General features: G+C 42.7%; 1 protein-coding gene across 4 annotated transcripts in view; it reads left to right on the top strand.

The window, feature by feature from the left end:
* Positions 1-2,941, top strand: part of CTDP1 (CTD phosphatase 1) — a 199,530-nt gene extending 196,589 nt beyond the window's left edge. For 3 of the 4 annotated variants that reach the window (XM_089682340.1, XM_089682339.1, XM_089682342.1), the window contains one exon: positions 1,279-2,941. In XM_089682340.1, coding sequence (XP_089538466.1) covers positions 1,279-1,308 — 30 coding nt within the window. In that variant the 3' untranslated portion in view covers positions 1,309-2,941. The remainder of the gene's footprint in view (positions 1-1,278) is intronic. The other variant, XR_016313465.1, reaches the window with a different exon arrangement.
* Positions 2,942-16,356: the final 13,415 nt, after the last annotated feature.

Raw genomic sequence — 16,356 nt, 5'->3', positions numbered from 1 at the left:
ATGGACACATAAGATAACACCATTTAGCTTCCACCACTTGCCTACTGGGCACTTTTACCCCCTTCATGCCCGACCAATTTTCAGCGCTCTCATACTTTGAATGATGATTGTGCAGTCATGCAACACTGTACCCAAACTAAATTTTTCTTTTTTTTTTAGACAAAGCTGTATTTTGGTCGTATTTAATCACCACTGGGGGTTTTATTTTATGCTAAACAAACTAAAAAATGTTTGGAAAAACAAGTTTTTCTTAGTTTCTGTTAAAGTATTATAAATAATTTTTCTCCTTCACTGATGGGCACTGTTAAGCAGCACGGATGGGCATTGATAGGCAGAACTGATGGGCACTGATGAGGCTACACTGATGATCAGTTCCCTGATGATCAGTGTAGATGTCCCCCTGCGAGATGCCGCTTATCGGCTTTCCTCTTCTCCTGCACTGTCAGCTTGAGGAGAGGACTGCCGATAATCAGCATTTCCTATTTACCTAGTGATCAGCTGTGATTGGACACAGCTGGTCACATGGTAAAAGTAGCTGTGATTGGCCGTTCCATAGCCATGAGATCAGCTGTGTCTGAAGGACACAGAGATCACAGATCACACGCAGTGCGCGTCCATGGACGCCCCCCCAGAACTAGCCGACCACGTTGTAGCAATATTTCAGCTATAGCGCAGTTGGGAACAGGTTAAAGAAATTCTAGTGTGCATGGAGCCTTACAATTACTTCACTCAACTTGCAGCTAGGGATAAGGCCTCATGCACATAGACATTTCTTAGCTGTTCAAGTGTAAAATTGTTGGAGCATTCATTTTTAGATAATATATCCTTCTGCATGAGGCCTTAAAAGAAGCTATCCTTTATTTTTAGCTACCTGTTGTGTGACGTAATTAACAGGTAGCTGTTGTATGATGTAAGTAATACAACTTATGTGTGATTCAGGCCTAAAGCTCTTTTACTGCTTAAGTATATGTAAGAACTTTGATGTCAGTAGTCTGGGCTCAGGTGCACTTTAATTCATAATGGGTAGTGTGCTTGCTATTAAAGATATGTGGGGGGGGGGGGGGGGCAAGACATAAGAAACCCAACTATTTGCTTTTGGTTTTAATTTCTCTTGACCGTAAAATGAATATTGCATCTGTCTTCCACTTAATGAAACTTTGCTTTGCAGAATTTTGTAAAACTGCACTGTTGTGACAATTAGGCATAAATAGCCTACTCATTTTATTCCTTTCTGCTCTGCAAGCTGAAGTTTTGTTTTTATTTGCTTGTTTCCTCTAGAGGCCACAAGAGAAAACTGGATGTGGATGAAGATGAGGAGGATGCTGAAGACGATAGAGCGAGTGAGTCTAGCAATGAGGATGAGGAAGGAAGCAGCTCAGAAGCTGATGAGATGGCAGCAGCGATTGAAGCAGAGCTTAATGATTTCATTTGACATCTTTGTCAATAGGGAAAACATCAGTAACCTGTGTACTTGCACATTTACACAAAATGACCTTTCATGTCTGCTACTTCAGTGTATGTACGGATTTATTTCCATGACAGAAGTATCTTTTTGTATATTTTGATGGGAACACATTATTTTACACCTTTCAGGTTACTTCTTTTAAAGGTGTTTTAGTTAAGCAAGCTAAACATTTTTTTCATCTTTTTTCTTAAACGAGAAGTGTTAACGGGAAAGGTTGTGCTATGCCAAAGACGTAAAGCTTTTGTCTGAGCTTTCTAGACTTTGACAGGGGGCTGTGCTTTGTGTCTGTCTGTTTTTAATTTTATTTTTGTCTTGATTTTCTGAAAGGGGTTCGAGGGCGAGTACAGTCCAGCAGTGGACAAAAGCTCAATCATGAGGGGAAGGGCATTTTAAAGTGGAACTCCAGGAAAACAACATTTTTAATTGGTCCTGTTGCGTTTCCTCTAATTTTGGATATACTGCATCCAGATAAGTGTTGTGGATGGTGAACATCTTAATTGAATTCTTGACAGATACTACTGTTTGCTTTGATCTTCCTTCCCTCCTGCTCAGAGTTCCAGTTCTCATACAGTGAAGGATAGTTTTGTTTACTCTCACCATTCTTTTCCTCTCCTCCATTCATAACACATCTTGTATTCTTTTCACAGAATACAAGGCTTGCTGTAATCAGACAAGGAGAGAGAAGGACCAATGAACAACAGGAACACTCCTTGTTCAATCATATAATGCCCTGTATTCTGTAAAGAGAATAAAAGATTTTTTTTTAAATGGAGGAAGGAGGAGAGTAAATGATACTATCACTGTACAAGCGCCGGAATTCGTTGCAGTGGAACCAGAAGATCAACGCTGACAGTATTATCTGGCATGAATTCAAGTAAGATCTTTTGCATCCTGAGCAGCTATCCAGGCAGAGTATATACAGTATTAGAGGTACCTTAGCTAGACCAATTTGAAGTATAAAAAAAAGTTTCCCTGAAGTTCCACTTTAATCTGTACCTGTGTACTTTCCTGGTGTGTATATATATATCTGTATCAAACAAGACTTTTTTTTTCTTTTCTTTTTTTTTTTAAAGGAATACAATATATATATTTGTATAGATCTAGGATATGTGATATGAGAAAATTGTAAACTTGACAGACTTGTCACTTGCCTCTAACTAATGTCACTGAGTAAATTTCTTGTTTTTACACATTCCTCTGTGCATTAGTTTGGATTTGTTAGAAAAGCAGTGATTAGATTTTTAACCTTACCTCCCTGCAAGTGTGTATGGCTGCCAAGTGCAGCATTGTACCACCGCCATAGGGAACGTATATATTGGATGTTCCCTAGGCAGAGGAAATTGTTGCTACAGCTAAACATGCAAATAGGGTTTTATTCAATTGAGAGAACTAATGTAAAGTTTTTGTATATTCTATTTCATATTTGACCCACAGAGCAGATTTCTTTCATTTAATAAAACAAATTCATTTTGTATAGTTTAGTGTGTGTTTTTTTATTAAATGTATGTGGCTCTTGCATTCTTTTGGTTTTAAAAAATGAATTCTGCATTTGGTTGGTCATTGAACACAAAATGCCTAATTTGAGTATTTTTCTAAGAATTGAAGGTTGATTGAAATTTTCTAATCTATTTTTTGTATGATTGCCATAATTAAAGCACTATTAAAGGTAATTTTTTTGTTTTTAAAATAACAAACGTTCTACCTACCTGCTCTGTGTAGTGGTTTGGCACAGAGCAGCTCCGATCCTCCTCTTCTTGGGTCCCGTGCCAGCGCTCTTGGCCCCTCCCTCCTGGCAAGTGCCCCAGAGCAAACAACTTGCTATGGGAGCACCCAAGCAGGCTCACTCCTGAGCCTCTGCTCTGCATGTCCATTTACACAGAGCCATGGCTCAGCCAATGAGGAGGGAGAGTCCCTGGACAGCCGGGGCTTTCCTGCATATCACTGGATCGTGATGGGCTCAGGTAAGTATTATGGGGGGGGGGGGAACTGCTGAACAGTTAAGGTTTTTTTTATTTTTACCTTCATTCATAGAATGCATGAAGGTAAAAAATCTTGAGCCTTTACAAGCACTTTAAAGTAGAATTCCAGCTTTAATATCACTTTAACCACCTCCTGCCCACTATAAAGTACAATGACGGGAGCAAGGTGGTTCTCTCATTCTGGGAGGACATCATATGACATCCTCCCATTCTCACTGCGCATGTGCGGCTCAGGGAGCGATCGGCGGTGCGCTGTGTCCCTCGCACACAGCAGATCACCGATCACGGAAAGAGCCGAAGATGTCGGCTCGGTCATGTGATCAGCTGTGTCCAATCACAGCTGATCACATGTAAACAGGGAAATGCCGGTTATCGCCATTTCTCTCCTCTCGAGCTGTCACACTGACAGCTCGAGAGGAGAGCCAGTAATCGGCTTTCCGCGGAGGGGACATTTACACTGATCATCAGGGCACTGATGATCAGTGTAGCCTCAGCAGTGCCTCGTGCCAGTGCCACATATCGGTGCCTATCAGTGCCCATCTGAGCTGCCTTTCAGTGTCACCCGTCAGTGCCACCTGTCAGTGCCGCCTAAGAGTGCCAGTCAGTTCAGCTTATCAGTGCCATGTATCAGTGATGCCTGTCAATGCCCATCAGTGCCACCTACCAGTGCCACCCATCAGTGCAGCCTCATTAGCGCACATCAGTGAAGGAGAAAAATCACTTATTTACAAAATTTTATAACAAAAACTAAGAAAAAACATTTTTTTTTTCAAAATTTTCAGTGGTTTTTGGTTTGTTTAAGAAAAAATAAAAAACCCAGAGGTGATTAAATACCACCAAAATAAAGCTCTGTCACAAAAAAATGATAAAAATGTCATATGGGTACAGTGTTGCATGACCACCAATTGTCATTCAAAGTGCGACAGCGCTGAAAGTGCCCTGTAGGCTAGCGGTTAAATTGTTTGGGCAAAGCTGACCCAGCAACTGTTTTTATTCCATAATAATTCAGCCACTGTGTGTGCTGTATACTGTAATGTGTATTAAAGCTAAGTTATTAAAGCTACAATTCTACTTTAGGTAGTAAACAAATGCTGAAAAAGGCGAGGCCCTGGAAGGTACTCATGCTTCTTTTAATACTGAGGATCTTTTAGTGTATTTTGGAAGCACCCTGAATAATTCATCTTTAGTTCTGTGTGACTTGCCTGTCATGACAATGTTGGCAAATTAGATTAACAAATAGTTAGGTGTTATGGGCTCTTCTGTCATTCAGCATCTCAAAAACATCATGCTAAGAGGAGAAAAAAAACTCTGCCCAAATCATTTTTGTCCTCTTTTTAACTGTTATTTAACCAAGACTCCCGATTTACTAACTTTTATTTGCACCAAGACTACCGATACAATTTTAACTGTACTGTGTGTAAATGTCAACAGTTCTTAATAAAAGTCATGCATGCTAAACAGACCTGGTGTAATTTAAAATTGGAGAGTTGAGTTTCTAAACATTCCTTTCCTAAAAACCATGGTAATATATGCTAAATAGGGTTTACTGTGCAGTACATTGAGTTGCAACACTGTCTGGCAGGCAATTCATTATGGTTGAAAAAAAAAAAAATCTTGGGCAAGCAGCACATCAAATGCACATTACTGACTGACAAAATACAAGAAAATATTTCAGACAGGCAAAATTTAGGAATGAACCCTCCTGGAAGATAAAAGAATCAGACGTTCTAATTCCTAGCAAACAAATCCGTAGGGTTTGCATCTTATTGGTTGACAGAGCAAGATCTGTAACATAACTGGAAGACAGGTTTTTAAGATATAAAATGGTGTATTGGACAGACAAAACAGTGAAATTCAGGCATTTCCTGTTGATCGAATACTAGGAAGTCCATTCTGTCAAGTAGGGCATCAAGATACATAAATGCATTATTATCTTGGTAGTTATTGTTTTAGGTTCTGAACACATGGATAGTACACCAGAACTCATTTTCTAACTAATACTACATACTACTAAGCTATTCATATGCTAAAGAGGGATTTCTGGACATTGTGGTACACATTTGCCATGTTTTTGCTATGATTTTCCACTGAAATCAGCAAACACATCAAAATTGATGTGCATCATGACATGTAGCGATACGTGTTATGATGCAAATTCACATTTAATACAAAATGCAAAGCAACACACTTCAAAAGCAAGTCGACTCGCATTTCCTTTCTTTTAAAAGGGAATCACATCAGGGAGAATAATGCAGAGGTACAAATCCAGCCTAGCTCTATTGCAGTTGGACAACAAGGTATGCATCTGCCAGCTAGGTAGCTCACTGGGATGCTGATCTGCCTGGCAAATGGTGAACTAGTTTACACCTCTGCATGTCAGGAAATGCACATGTGCCTAACTAGCAGTGCTTCAAAACTACATCAGAGAATTAATGCAGCTTGGTACAGGAAATTGCAATGTAAATGCATAGAGTACAGATAGCCAAATTAAAAAAAAATATAAGTGCCTTTGTAACAAATGGCCTTAGCAGGGACTACATCAGGATTTACTTTCATGATACTCGCTATAGAACACACCAGTTCCTTGCAAAAACTTTGTATAGATATTTATGGCAGACAAACGTTTGTATACACTAATGTTCTGTATATGATATTGGGGAAAAAACGCTATCTACATTAAAAAAAATTACAAGCTTTAAAAGATGTGCATGGCCTAAAAAACTGCCTTAAGAACCTGCTTTATTCGGGTCTTTTTTGGTAGGAGTTCTCAACATGTATTCTGGCTATAGTCCTATACAATACAATATTTCTGTACTTCCAACTGTTGTTTTGGAGTTTCCAACACTCTGAAGAGTCTATGGGATGAATTATTGAAGGGGAAGTACCACAACGTCTGTAAGTGAACATTAGGAATGTATCTTTTGTGCCATGGCCTTTGGGAGAAGAGGAGTTCTTGCCTTAAATCTTGATCCAAGAGCAAGCACTTTTTTTTTTTTTTTCTTTCCCCCCCCCCCCCTATTTTTCAGTGTAGCCCATCCCTTGGTCATCTATCTTGCCTAGATGAGAATGACATCTCCTCTGTTTTGAAGCTGCCTGGGATATTCACATCATATATCCCAGGATGCTTTAGGTTCCATGCAATGGCTGCAGGACGGCAGTCCCTGATCGTTCAATAAAGATTAGCTGTCACTGCCCAAGCTATCACAAGGTATGTAGGTATGTGTGTTCATCCCTTGTGATAGCAATAAAGTTGAATAATTTACATTTATTTTACATTAAAAAAAAATAAACTATAAACAAAAAAATGTATCTTATGTTCATTGACGGACAAAGATATTCTATTTACCATAGGGTTATAGTGTCACCTACAGAAGTAGGACACTAAGCAGGAAAACAACTCGGCACCACCTATGGGCAGTCCTAGCTGTTCTAAACCTCATCTCTGTAGTCAAACCAGTTATTTCTTATAGTGTTTCAAGAGTAAGGACCAAGTTCCCTGTTTTTTTTTTGGGATTCTTTTCTTGTGGAGACCTTCAGTCAACAGCCGGGCTGGATAATCTAGATCCAGTGGTCACCCCCAGTCTGGCCAGTAAGCACACGTAGACCTTTAGCTACACGCTGGGTCATTGCAACAGACCCATCCTGAACCATGGCAGCCAGTGAGTTAAACATCTTGCAGAGACATATTACTGGGCACCAGAGTTTGTGTCAATGGTGCCCTGATAGACAGCCCCCCACTTCCGTTGTGAGGAGGATCTGTCGTGGGAGAGTTGACTGCAACCTCCGTGGATCGGTAAGTAGATGCTCCCTCCCTTGCAAGGTCTGAGTACTCCCTGAGGTAGTCAGACCTGTGGGGTTCTCCTCCCATCCAGGCATGTCTCTCCTGTTACCCCAATATCCTCTGGGGAAAATTGATGTGGGGTTGGGTTCCCTAGCTCCCCAGGCTCCAAGCTGCATCACAGGTTGTAGGTGGAGGGATGCCGGGCTGTGTGTGCCTGTGTACTGTCTTCCCCCTTGGATGGCCCTTATCTGTACCCCCAGATGGACATGCAGTCTCCGTTCTAGGTCAGAGGGGACTGCTGGTATCTGGTTGGCATGCTGCCTTCCCCCCCCCTTCCTGGGTTGCTTGAGCACGCAGAGGCTGTGGAGGGCCATGCCGGGCAAGCATTGAATCTGGTAGCCTTTGTATGGAGACTTAGGTTTCTTGATGGTGGGAAGAGGGGGGGGAGTGTTCCTGACTCCCCTCCTTGCCTGGGAACTTGCTGTCTCAGACAAAAAAAATCTGGGTGCAGATCAGGTGTCCTTTTGGCTACAGTGTTGTTCCACTGACCAGACTTCCTAAACTGTCTGGACGGACATACCCTTCCTGGGGTAACTTTGGATGGCCTTTTCAAGAACTTTGCCACTGGCAAGAGGACCTTGTTCCCACAGCCCAAAAGTTGAAGGAACCGCATTGGAAGCACAGTCCTCCTTTCTCTGCACTCAGTAGGTTCCTCATACTAGGGTTCTAACCCCTTCAAGGCACCCGCCTGTGGTGCCAAGCGTTCCTGGCCTCACATGGCCCTGAAGTCTCCAGACAAGATCCCCTCGGTGGGAAGGTGTATCCCCACCCATTTCAAGGGTGGGGGTCATCTTTACTGGTTTTTGGGTCTGTGAACCTCGCTCATCTCCGACAACTGGATCCGCAAACTGGCTTCAAAAAAAGAATTTTTCTTATCCTCCAGAGGAATTTTTTCTGTCCAATCTTCACCTCCCCCGTCTCGCCTGAGGTCTTTGTACCCTATCCTGGGCCTCCAGGCCCTGCATGCCTTTTACTGGTGTAGAGGTTCAAGTTGGAATCCATCCATTCTGTTGTGACCTCCACAGTTATTGAGCATGCGTACCTGCACGTCCCCATCTGTGCTAGGTATCTGTGCTTCCTATGTTTTGCGATTGGGGCTGCACATTGTCAGTTGGGGTGCTTCCCTTTGGCCTTGTCTCTGCTTCTCAGATTTTTGCCAAGGTGTTGGTTTGGCTGCTGGCATTGCAGGGACACTGGGGGGGTCACCGGAATGGCTACCTGGATGACCACCTCCTGCTGGCAGAGAGTTATTCTACGCTGATAGAATACATGATGATCACGATGCAGGAATTTGGATGGGTCCTGAATTTCAAACAGTCCATCTTGACTCAGACTGCAAGGTGGGAGTATCTGGGTTTGATTCTCAACTCTGCACAAGCCTAAATGTTTCTTTTGATGAAAAAGCTTTGGTTGCTTGGATAGCAGTCCTGTTGCTTCTGTCCAGCAGTCAGTCTTCATTGTAGCCTTGCAGGGTCCTATGGTGCCCCCCTTCGAGATGCTCCATATGCACAGTTTTGCAGAGAGGATTCCTAGCTTCCTTCATCAACCAGATTCAACTGGGTCTGTTGGCCATAGCCTCTCCCCTCTGGTGGCTTCAGTCTCCCTCCCACAGTTTGGGAAGGTCCTTCTTCTCCACTGGACTGTAGTCACGACAGACACCACCCTGTCTGGCTGGGGAGGATTTGTTGAACACCGTAGGTGGCTCAACTGCCCACCTATATATCCTGGAGTTATATGCGATGGGGCTGGGTGTAGATAAATGGACGGATCTTCTGAGTGTGCCCGGTCAGTAGCCAATCTGACAATGCCACTGAGGTGGCTTGGGTCAAATCCAGGACAGTATGTGGATTGCAAGAGGCCTTACGCATTCTTCGGTGAGTGGACTTCCACGTACCGGCTCTCTGCCATGTGCATTTCAGGCATTGGGAACTGGCAGGCAGATTACCTCAGTCATCAGATGCTGATTCAGGGAGAGGGGCCTCTACACCCAGGCATGTTTCGCTTGATCTCTCTATGGTGGGGCACCCCAGATGTGGACCTTCTAGTGCCTCGCCTCAACAGGGAGGGGTGGTTGCGAAGGGCACACTGGTAGCGCCGTAGGCCAGTATCATCTCATTTATGCCTTTTCTTTCAAGTTCCTGCCTCTTTGGCTGCACAGGGATGGCTGAAAGGATTCCAGTTTGGTGTCTGACTGGTTGCAGATGCTCCCTGACAGCTGCCCTGTCGGAAAGCTTTCCGGTACCGAGGGGCCAGTCTTTCACCCTGCTGTCTCTGGTTTTGACATCATACAGGTGAAACTCAAAAAATTAGAATATCGTGCAAAAGTTCATTTATTTCAGTAATGCAACTTAAAAGGTGAAACTAATATATGAGACTCATTACATGCAAAGCAAGATAGTTCAAGCCCCGATTTGTCATAATTGTGATGATTATGGCTTACAGCTCATGAAAACCCCAAATCCACAATCTCAGAAAATTAGAATATTGTGAAAAGGTGCAATATTCTCGGCTCAAAGTGTCCCACTCTAATTAGCTAATTAAGCCATAACACCTGCAAAGGGTTCCTGAGCCTTTCAATGGTCTCTCAGTCTGGTTCAGTAGGAATCACAATCATGGGAAAGACTGCTGACCTGACAGTTGTGCAGAAAACTATCATTGACACCCTCCATAAGGAGGGAAAGCCTCAAAAGGTAATTGCAAAAGAAGTTGGATGTTCCCAAAGTGCTGTATCAAAGCACATTAATAGAAAGTTATGTGGAAGGGAAAAGTGTGGAAGAAAAAGGTGCACAAGCAGCAGGGATGACCGCAGCCTGGAGAGGATTGTCAGGAAAAGGATGTTCAAAAGTGTTGGGGACTTTCACAAGGATTGGACTGAGGCTGGAGTCAGTGCATCAAGAGCCACCACACACAGACGGATCCTGGACATGGGCTTCAATTGTCGTATTCCTCTTGTCAAGCCGCTCCTGAACAACAAACAATGTCAGAAGCGTCTTACCTGGGCAAAAGAAAAACAGACCTGGTCTGTTGCTCAGCGGTCCAAAGTCCTCTTTTCTGATGAGAGCAACTTTTGCATCTCATTTGGAAACCAAGGACCCAAAGTATGGAGGAAGAATGGAGAGGCACACACTGCAAGATGCTTGAAGTCCAGTGTGAAGTTTCCACGGTCTGTGTTGATTTGGGGAGCCATGTCATCTGCTGTTGTTGGTCCACTGTGCTTTATTAAGTCCAGGGTCAACGCAGCTGTCTACCAGGAGATTTTGGAGCACTTCATGCTTCCTTTCGCAGACTAGCTTTATGGGGATGCTGACTTCATTTTCCAGCAGGACTTGGCACCTGCCCACACTGCCAAAAGCACCAAAACCTGGTTCAATGACTGTGGGATTACTGTGCTTGACTGGCCAGCAAACTCGCCTGACCTGAACCCCATAGAGAATCTATGGGGCATTGCCAAGAGAAAGATGAGACATGAGACCGAACAATGCAGAAGAGCTGAAGGCCGCTATTGAAGCGTCCTGGTCTTGCATAGCACCTCAGAAGTGCCACAGGCTGATCGTTTCCATGCCACGCCGCATTGAGGCAGTAATTGCTGCAAAAGGGGCCCAAACCAAGTACTGAGTACATATGCATGCTTATACTTTTCAGAGGTCCGATATTGTTCTATGTACAATCCTTGTTTTATTGATTGCATGTAATATTCTCATTTTCTGAGATTGTGGATTTGGGATTTTCATGAGCTGTAAGCCATAATCATCACAATGATGACAAATCACGGCTTGAACTATCTTGCTTTGCATGTAATGAGTCTATCTCATATATTAGTTTCACCTTTTAAGTTTCATTACTGAAATAAATGAACTTTTGCACGATATTCTAATTTTTTCGAGTTTCACCTGTATAATGAAGGTTTTAATTAATTTTCTAGCAAAAATTTCAAAATTTGGCCTGGATGGTAAGTGGTTAATTAAAGTGTTCAGTCAGATTTTAAATGCAATTGTGTCCTGGTTTTGATAAAAAAAAAAGAGAATAAATTGCATTGGTTTTGAATTGTTTCCAGGGAGAGAATCAGAGAGAGCTTGTAATAGTGGGGGCAAGCAATAATGGCAGTGATCATCTTGTAACATTCTAGCAACAAGGCTGCCATCTCTGAGAGCTTTTGGACCAGGCTTCAGGAGGTATGTAAATGGACTACAGCAGGGCCATTATTAAACTTGTATCAAAGCTGCACAGTTGATTTTCTTCTACAGGTTGCCCTTGCCTACATAGGTAGTTTTTTGGGGGGATGGCTGCACTAATCTTTGGTGTGTGGGTAGTGGAAAGAGGGGGAGGGTGGAGTTGTGGGGACAGATTTGAGCAGCCAGCTGAAAGTTTTAAGAACGGGTAAGTGGGTGGGTGATAGTTGCATGAGGACAGGGATGGGTGTTAGAATTTTCTCTCTGCAGCAATTCCCAAAAGTAGACTAAAAAAAATTATACATTTAACATGATTTTTACCTTCTGTAATATTGGCTACAGCGATATTTGTGCCTGTATACTGTGTATATATAAACATATACACACACAATTTAACAATTCCAGGAATGCCTGCAACATAGCATTCACACTGAAGGGTGTTCTGATACTGTATATATTCTAACTTTCACGCATCTGGGTTGCAGGCCAGTTAACTCTTTTTAGGAGTAGTAGAAGAAATAACAATGTGTGCATTTGGTGGAAAATGAGTAACAAGAAACTGGAGCAGTGGATTAACATCAAATTTTATCTGAAAATTGGCAATATTGTGAGCAAAACTTTAGCTGTTACAACTGGCTTATGTTGACCATTCCATGAAAAATAATGTTTCAGTGGTGTGGGCAGTTTAGGGAGGGTTGGGAAGATGTCCTTGATAAGGCAGGAAGTGGGTAGCCAAAAACATGAAGGATGGATGCAAACAGAGTGCAAACCCTCATACACTCTCTGAAGCTTGAATGTGTGAATAATGGCAGAAGAATGGAATGTGAATAGGGAAACAGTGTGGCATATTCTAATGGAGGACTTGGGAATGAGAGAGATTTCCACAAAGATGCCTCAGATTTGGACAGAAGATCAAAAATAATGCCGTCTGAAAATTTTATCCAATCTTTTGAAGAATGCAGAGGTATTTGATATTTTTTACAGTCCATTCTGGGAATTATATTGTCACGCCTCGTATATACAGTATAGACCTTAAAGTGAAAATTACGTATTCTAAAGCATTGTATTCATGTTCAATAACAATCTAAGGCAAACTTTTACAGAAAAAAAATCTTATAGTAAATACTTCTTTTTTATAAGTTTACAAGCGATCACTGGATTGCTATGTAAGGTATGCATCCTGGGCCCCAAGGGGTGGGAAAGGTGATCTCCAGATCCTGCTGACACCACATATCACAGCTGCTGCCACTCAAAAATACAGAGCTGGGTGCAGGGCATTTACACAGAGATTTGACCAGACAAGTGCATACAGTATCCTGTAGCTCCCACACAGAAGGCAGAGGAGGCATGTCAGCAGCAAACTGGCCACATTTGGACAGATCTGTATCCATGCCTAGTGTGGCCAACATGAATTAGTGTGAATGGAACTGGCAGGTTGACCAGGTGTTTAAATGTACACTACTCAAAAAAATGAATGGAACACTTTGAAAACATCAGATCTCATTGGGGAAAAATTTCATGCTGAATATTTATACTGATGTGTTAGGAACGTAAGGATGCCCCATCGTTTGATGGAAATGAAAATTATCAACAGAGGACTGAATTCAAAGACACCCTGAAAATCAAAGTGAAAAAATTTTGAAGCAGGCTAGTCCATTTTGCTGAAATTTCCTTGCAGCAACTCAAAATGGTACCACACGCTTGTATGCAGGCCTGACAATGTTGGGGCTTGCTCCTAGTGAGACAACCGATGGTGTCCTGGGGTATTTCCCCCCAGATCTGGACCAGGGCATCATTGAGCTCCTGGAGAGTCTGAGGTGAACCTGGCGGCGTCTGATGGAGCAAAACATGAGGTGTTCTATTGGATTTAGGTCAGGTTTGTGTGGGGGACATTCGATGATATCAATTCCTTCATCCTACAGGAGCTGCCTGCATACTCTCGCCACATGAGGCCGGGTATTGTCATGCACCAGGAGGAACCCAGGACCCGCTGCACCAGTGTTTGGTCTGACAGTGGGTCCAATGATTTCATCCTGATACCTAATGGCAGTGAGGGTGCCATTGTCTAGTCTGTAGAGGTCTGTGCGCCCCTCCATGGATATGCCTCCCCAGACCATCACTGACGCACCACCAAAACAGTCATGCTGAACAATGTCACAGGCAGCATAACATTCTCCACGGCTTTTTCAGACCCTTCATGTCTGTCACATGTGCTCAGGGTGAACCTGCTCTCATCTGTGAAAAGCACAGGGCGCCAGTGTGGACCTGTCAATTCTGGTGTTCAATGGCAAATGCCAATCGAGCTCTTTGGGGCCGGGCAGTGAGCACAGGGCCCACTAGAGGATGTCGGGCCCTCAGGCCACCCTCATGAAGTCTGTTTCTAGATGTTTGGTCAGAGTCATTCACACCAGTGTCCTGCTGAAGGTCATTTTGTAGGGCTCTGGCAGTGTTCATCCTGTCCCTTCTTGCACAAAAGAGTAGATACCAGTCCTGCTGATGGGTTAAGGACCTTCTACGGCCCTGTCCAGCTCTCCTAGAATAAGTGCCTGTTTCCTGGAATCTCCTTCATGCTCTTTAAACTGTGCTGGGAGACACAGCAAACCGGGCAATGACAAGGATTGATGTGCCATCCTGGAGGAGTTGGACTGTCTGTGCAACCTCTGTTGGGTCCAGGTATCGCCTCATGCTACCAGTAGTGACACTGACCCTAGCCAAATGCAAAACTAGTGAAAAACAGTCAGAAAAAATGTAAATGTCCTCCACCAGTAAAATGATTCCTGTTTTGGGGGTCATCTCATTGTTGCCCATCTTGCGCACGTGTTGTTAATTTCATTAACACCAAAGCAACTGAAACTGATTAAGAACCCCCTCTGCTACTTAACTGACCAGATCAATATCCCAGGAGTTTAATTGACTTAATGCTTATACTCTGAGTAAAAAATGTTCCTTTAATTTTTTTGAGCAGTGTATGGCCATACTTTTCAAGAAATAATTAAAAAAAAGGCTCACTATCATAGTCGGGGACAAAATAAATGTAAACTTTAAAGATTCATGGGAAGTTTGGATTTTAAGAATAGGACCACTTTAACATTTCCTTTATTGCCTTTCGAATGAGTATTTATATTGCTACCTCTGAAATGTAGTATCATGGTAAACAATTACACAATTGTCTGTTCAAACTTCATCTGCTGTCTTTATCACAGACAAATCCATATTTAGTCTACAATCCCTTTCAAAGCAGAATGAAAGTTTAATTCAAACACTTTTATAAGCCAAAACTATATCTACAATCATGAATAGAAAAATCATTCCATAGCCACAGGAAAGAAATAGTCTGCAAACTCCGCAGGCCACTTGCATCCAAACATTATCATTTAAACTTCCACATAAGGCTTTTTTTATACCATCATAAGAAGCCAAAAAGCCTAACTGTAGTGGCAGTTTATTACTATTACATTGAACAATAGTTCTTTCTATAGAGATGGGATAATCTGTTGAGTGCAAACCACTTAGATTTTGAAAACCTTAGTCAGGCCTGTGGAGATTTAAATTATTTTAGTTGCCAACTTCTAAAGCGTGCTTGTTCTGGAAGTCATAATGTTACAGTCTGGCTTCCTTATCAGAGAGCTTTCTATAATGACTTTTATTTCTGCTCCATGGGGTACATTCTCTCCCACACTAACCATTTGTTCAGAAAGTTATAGAAAGCACGCTCACCCCTCCATTTAGCAAATTTTCTACTCACAGCATTGACATGATTTCTGTGAGCTTGCACAGGGCATGTAATATACAAAAGTAAGCTTTTTGTCATTTGTGATACTTCTACAGCTGAGACCTTTATAGGACAAGGTCCCCTGAATCGTAGAACATTATTGTTTTTCCTATTAGACCTGCCATTACTATTATTAAGTCTGCAAATACTGTATTCTACCTTCACTGTTGCTCTGCAGTGCAGGAAAAAAGGTTTTTATGGGTTGAAGCAGATGCCTGGCTGTTTCTTCAAAAATAGTGATGGTGTTCTTTTTGCTGCTGAAAATTAGAAAGAAAGCTTTGGAACATGCAGGAGTCATTACCTAGGAACTGGGTTGCTTATTGTAGTGGCAGTGAAAGACTTGGGACTAGGGATGAGGTTCGGGTTTGCTGCTTCCAATGGTTAAAGTAAATCCTGCAGGTTCAAGATTTGTAGTCCCAGTGAATTTATGTGCAGAGTCATCTGGATAAATTTTATTTTATAGCCCATGTACTGCATGGCCTTTGAACTATGCCCAGCAGACTTAGAAGGGCCAATCAACCCCTTTGTTGTTCCAATTATGTGGACTGTTTTTTCTTCAAAGTGGTTCTAAACCTCAGACATGAAATATGAACAAAGCATATATCTTGTCCCAATTAAGAGCACTAAGTGTTATTTATGTCTGCTGCTTCAGTCCTCTGCTATCAGCATGAGTCCTGTCTAAAATGTTTTCCTGACCCCAAGAGAAAATTGGTGGCAGGGGAGAGACCTCCATCAGATTGACCAACTCAGCTCTGTTCCTGTGAGCTCTGTGTGTAGTGGGGATGGTGGGGCAGGGGCGGATTGACCATTCGAGCACTCGGGCAGTGCCCGAGGGCCCGGGGTCAGTAGGGGGCCCCATGAGATGCCCCTGGTACCTTTTATAGGCTCTTTTGGGTGTGGTTTGAGTTTTGGTGAGGACACAGGGGCCACGTGATCCCCTATTGCCCAGGGGCCCCATGTGTTGTCAGTTCACCCCTGGGGGGGGGATATTTCTTCCCTCCAATTAGCTCTTATAGCTCTCCTCATTGAGCTCTGTAGAGAGCGATTTCAGCTCCCCGCCCCCTTTTTTCTGAACTTTCAGACTAGCTTTAGAAATTCAACACTTTGGTTGTAAAGAAGACAAGACTGCA

Source organism: Staurois parvus, unplaced genomic scaffold (assembly GCF_062004578.1).
Source record: "Staurois parvus isolate SC_StPar_1 unplaced genomic scaffold, SC_StPar_1.0 ptg000287l, whole genome shotgun sequence".
In the NCBI taxonomy this organism is placed as follows: Eukaryota; Metazoa; Chordata; class Amphibia; order Anura; family Ranidae; genus Staurois; species Staurois parvus.
The sequence above is the reverse complement of the archived record's forward strand: the minus strand, read 5'-3'. Positions and strand labels throughout refer to the sequence as shown.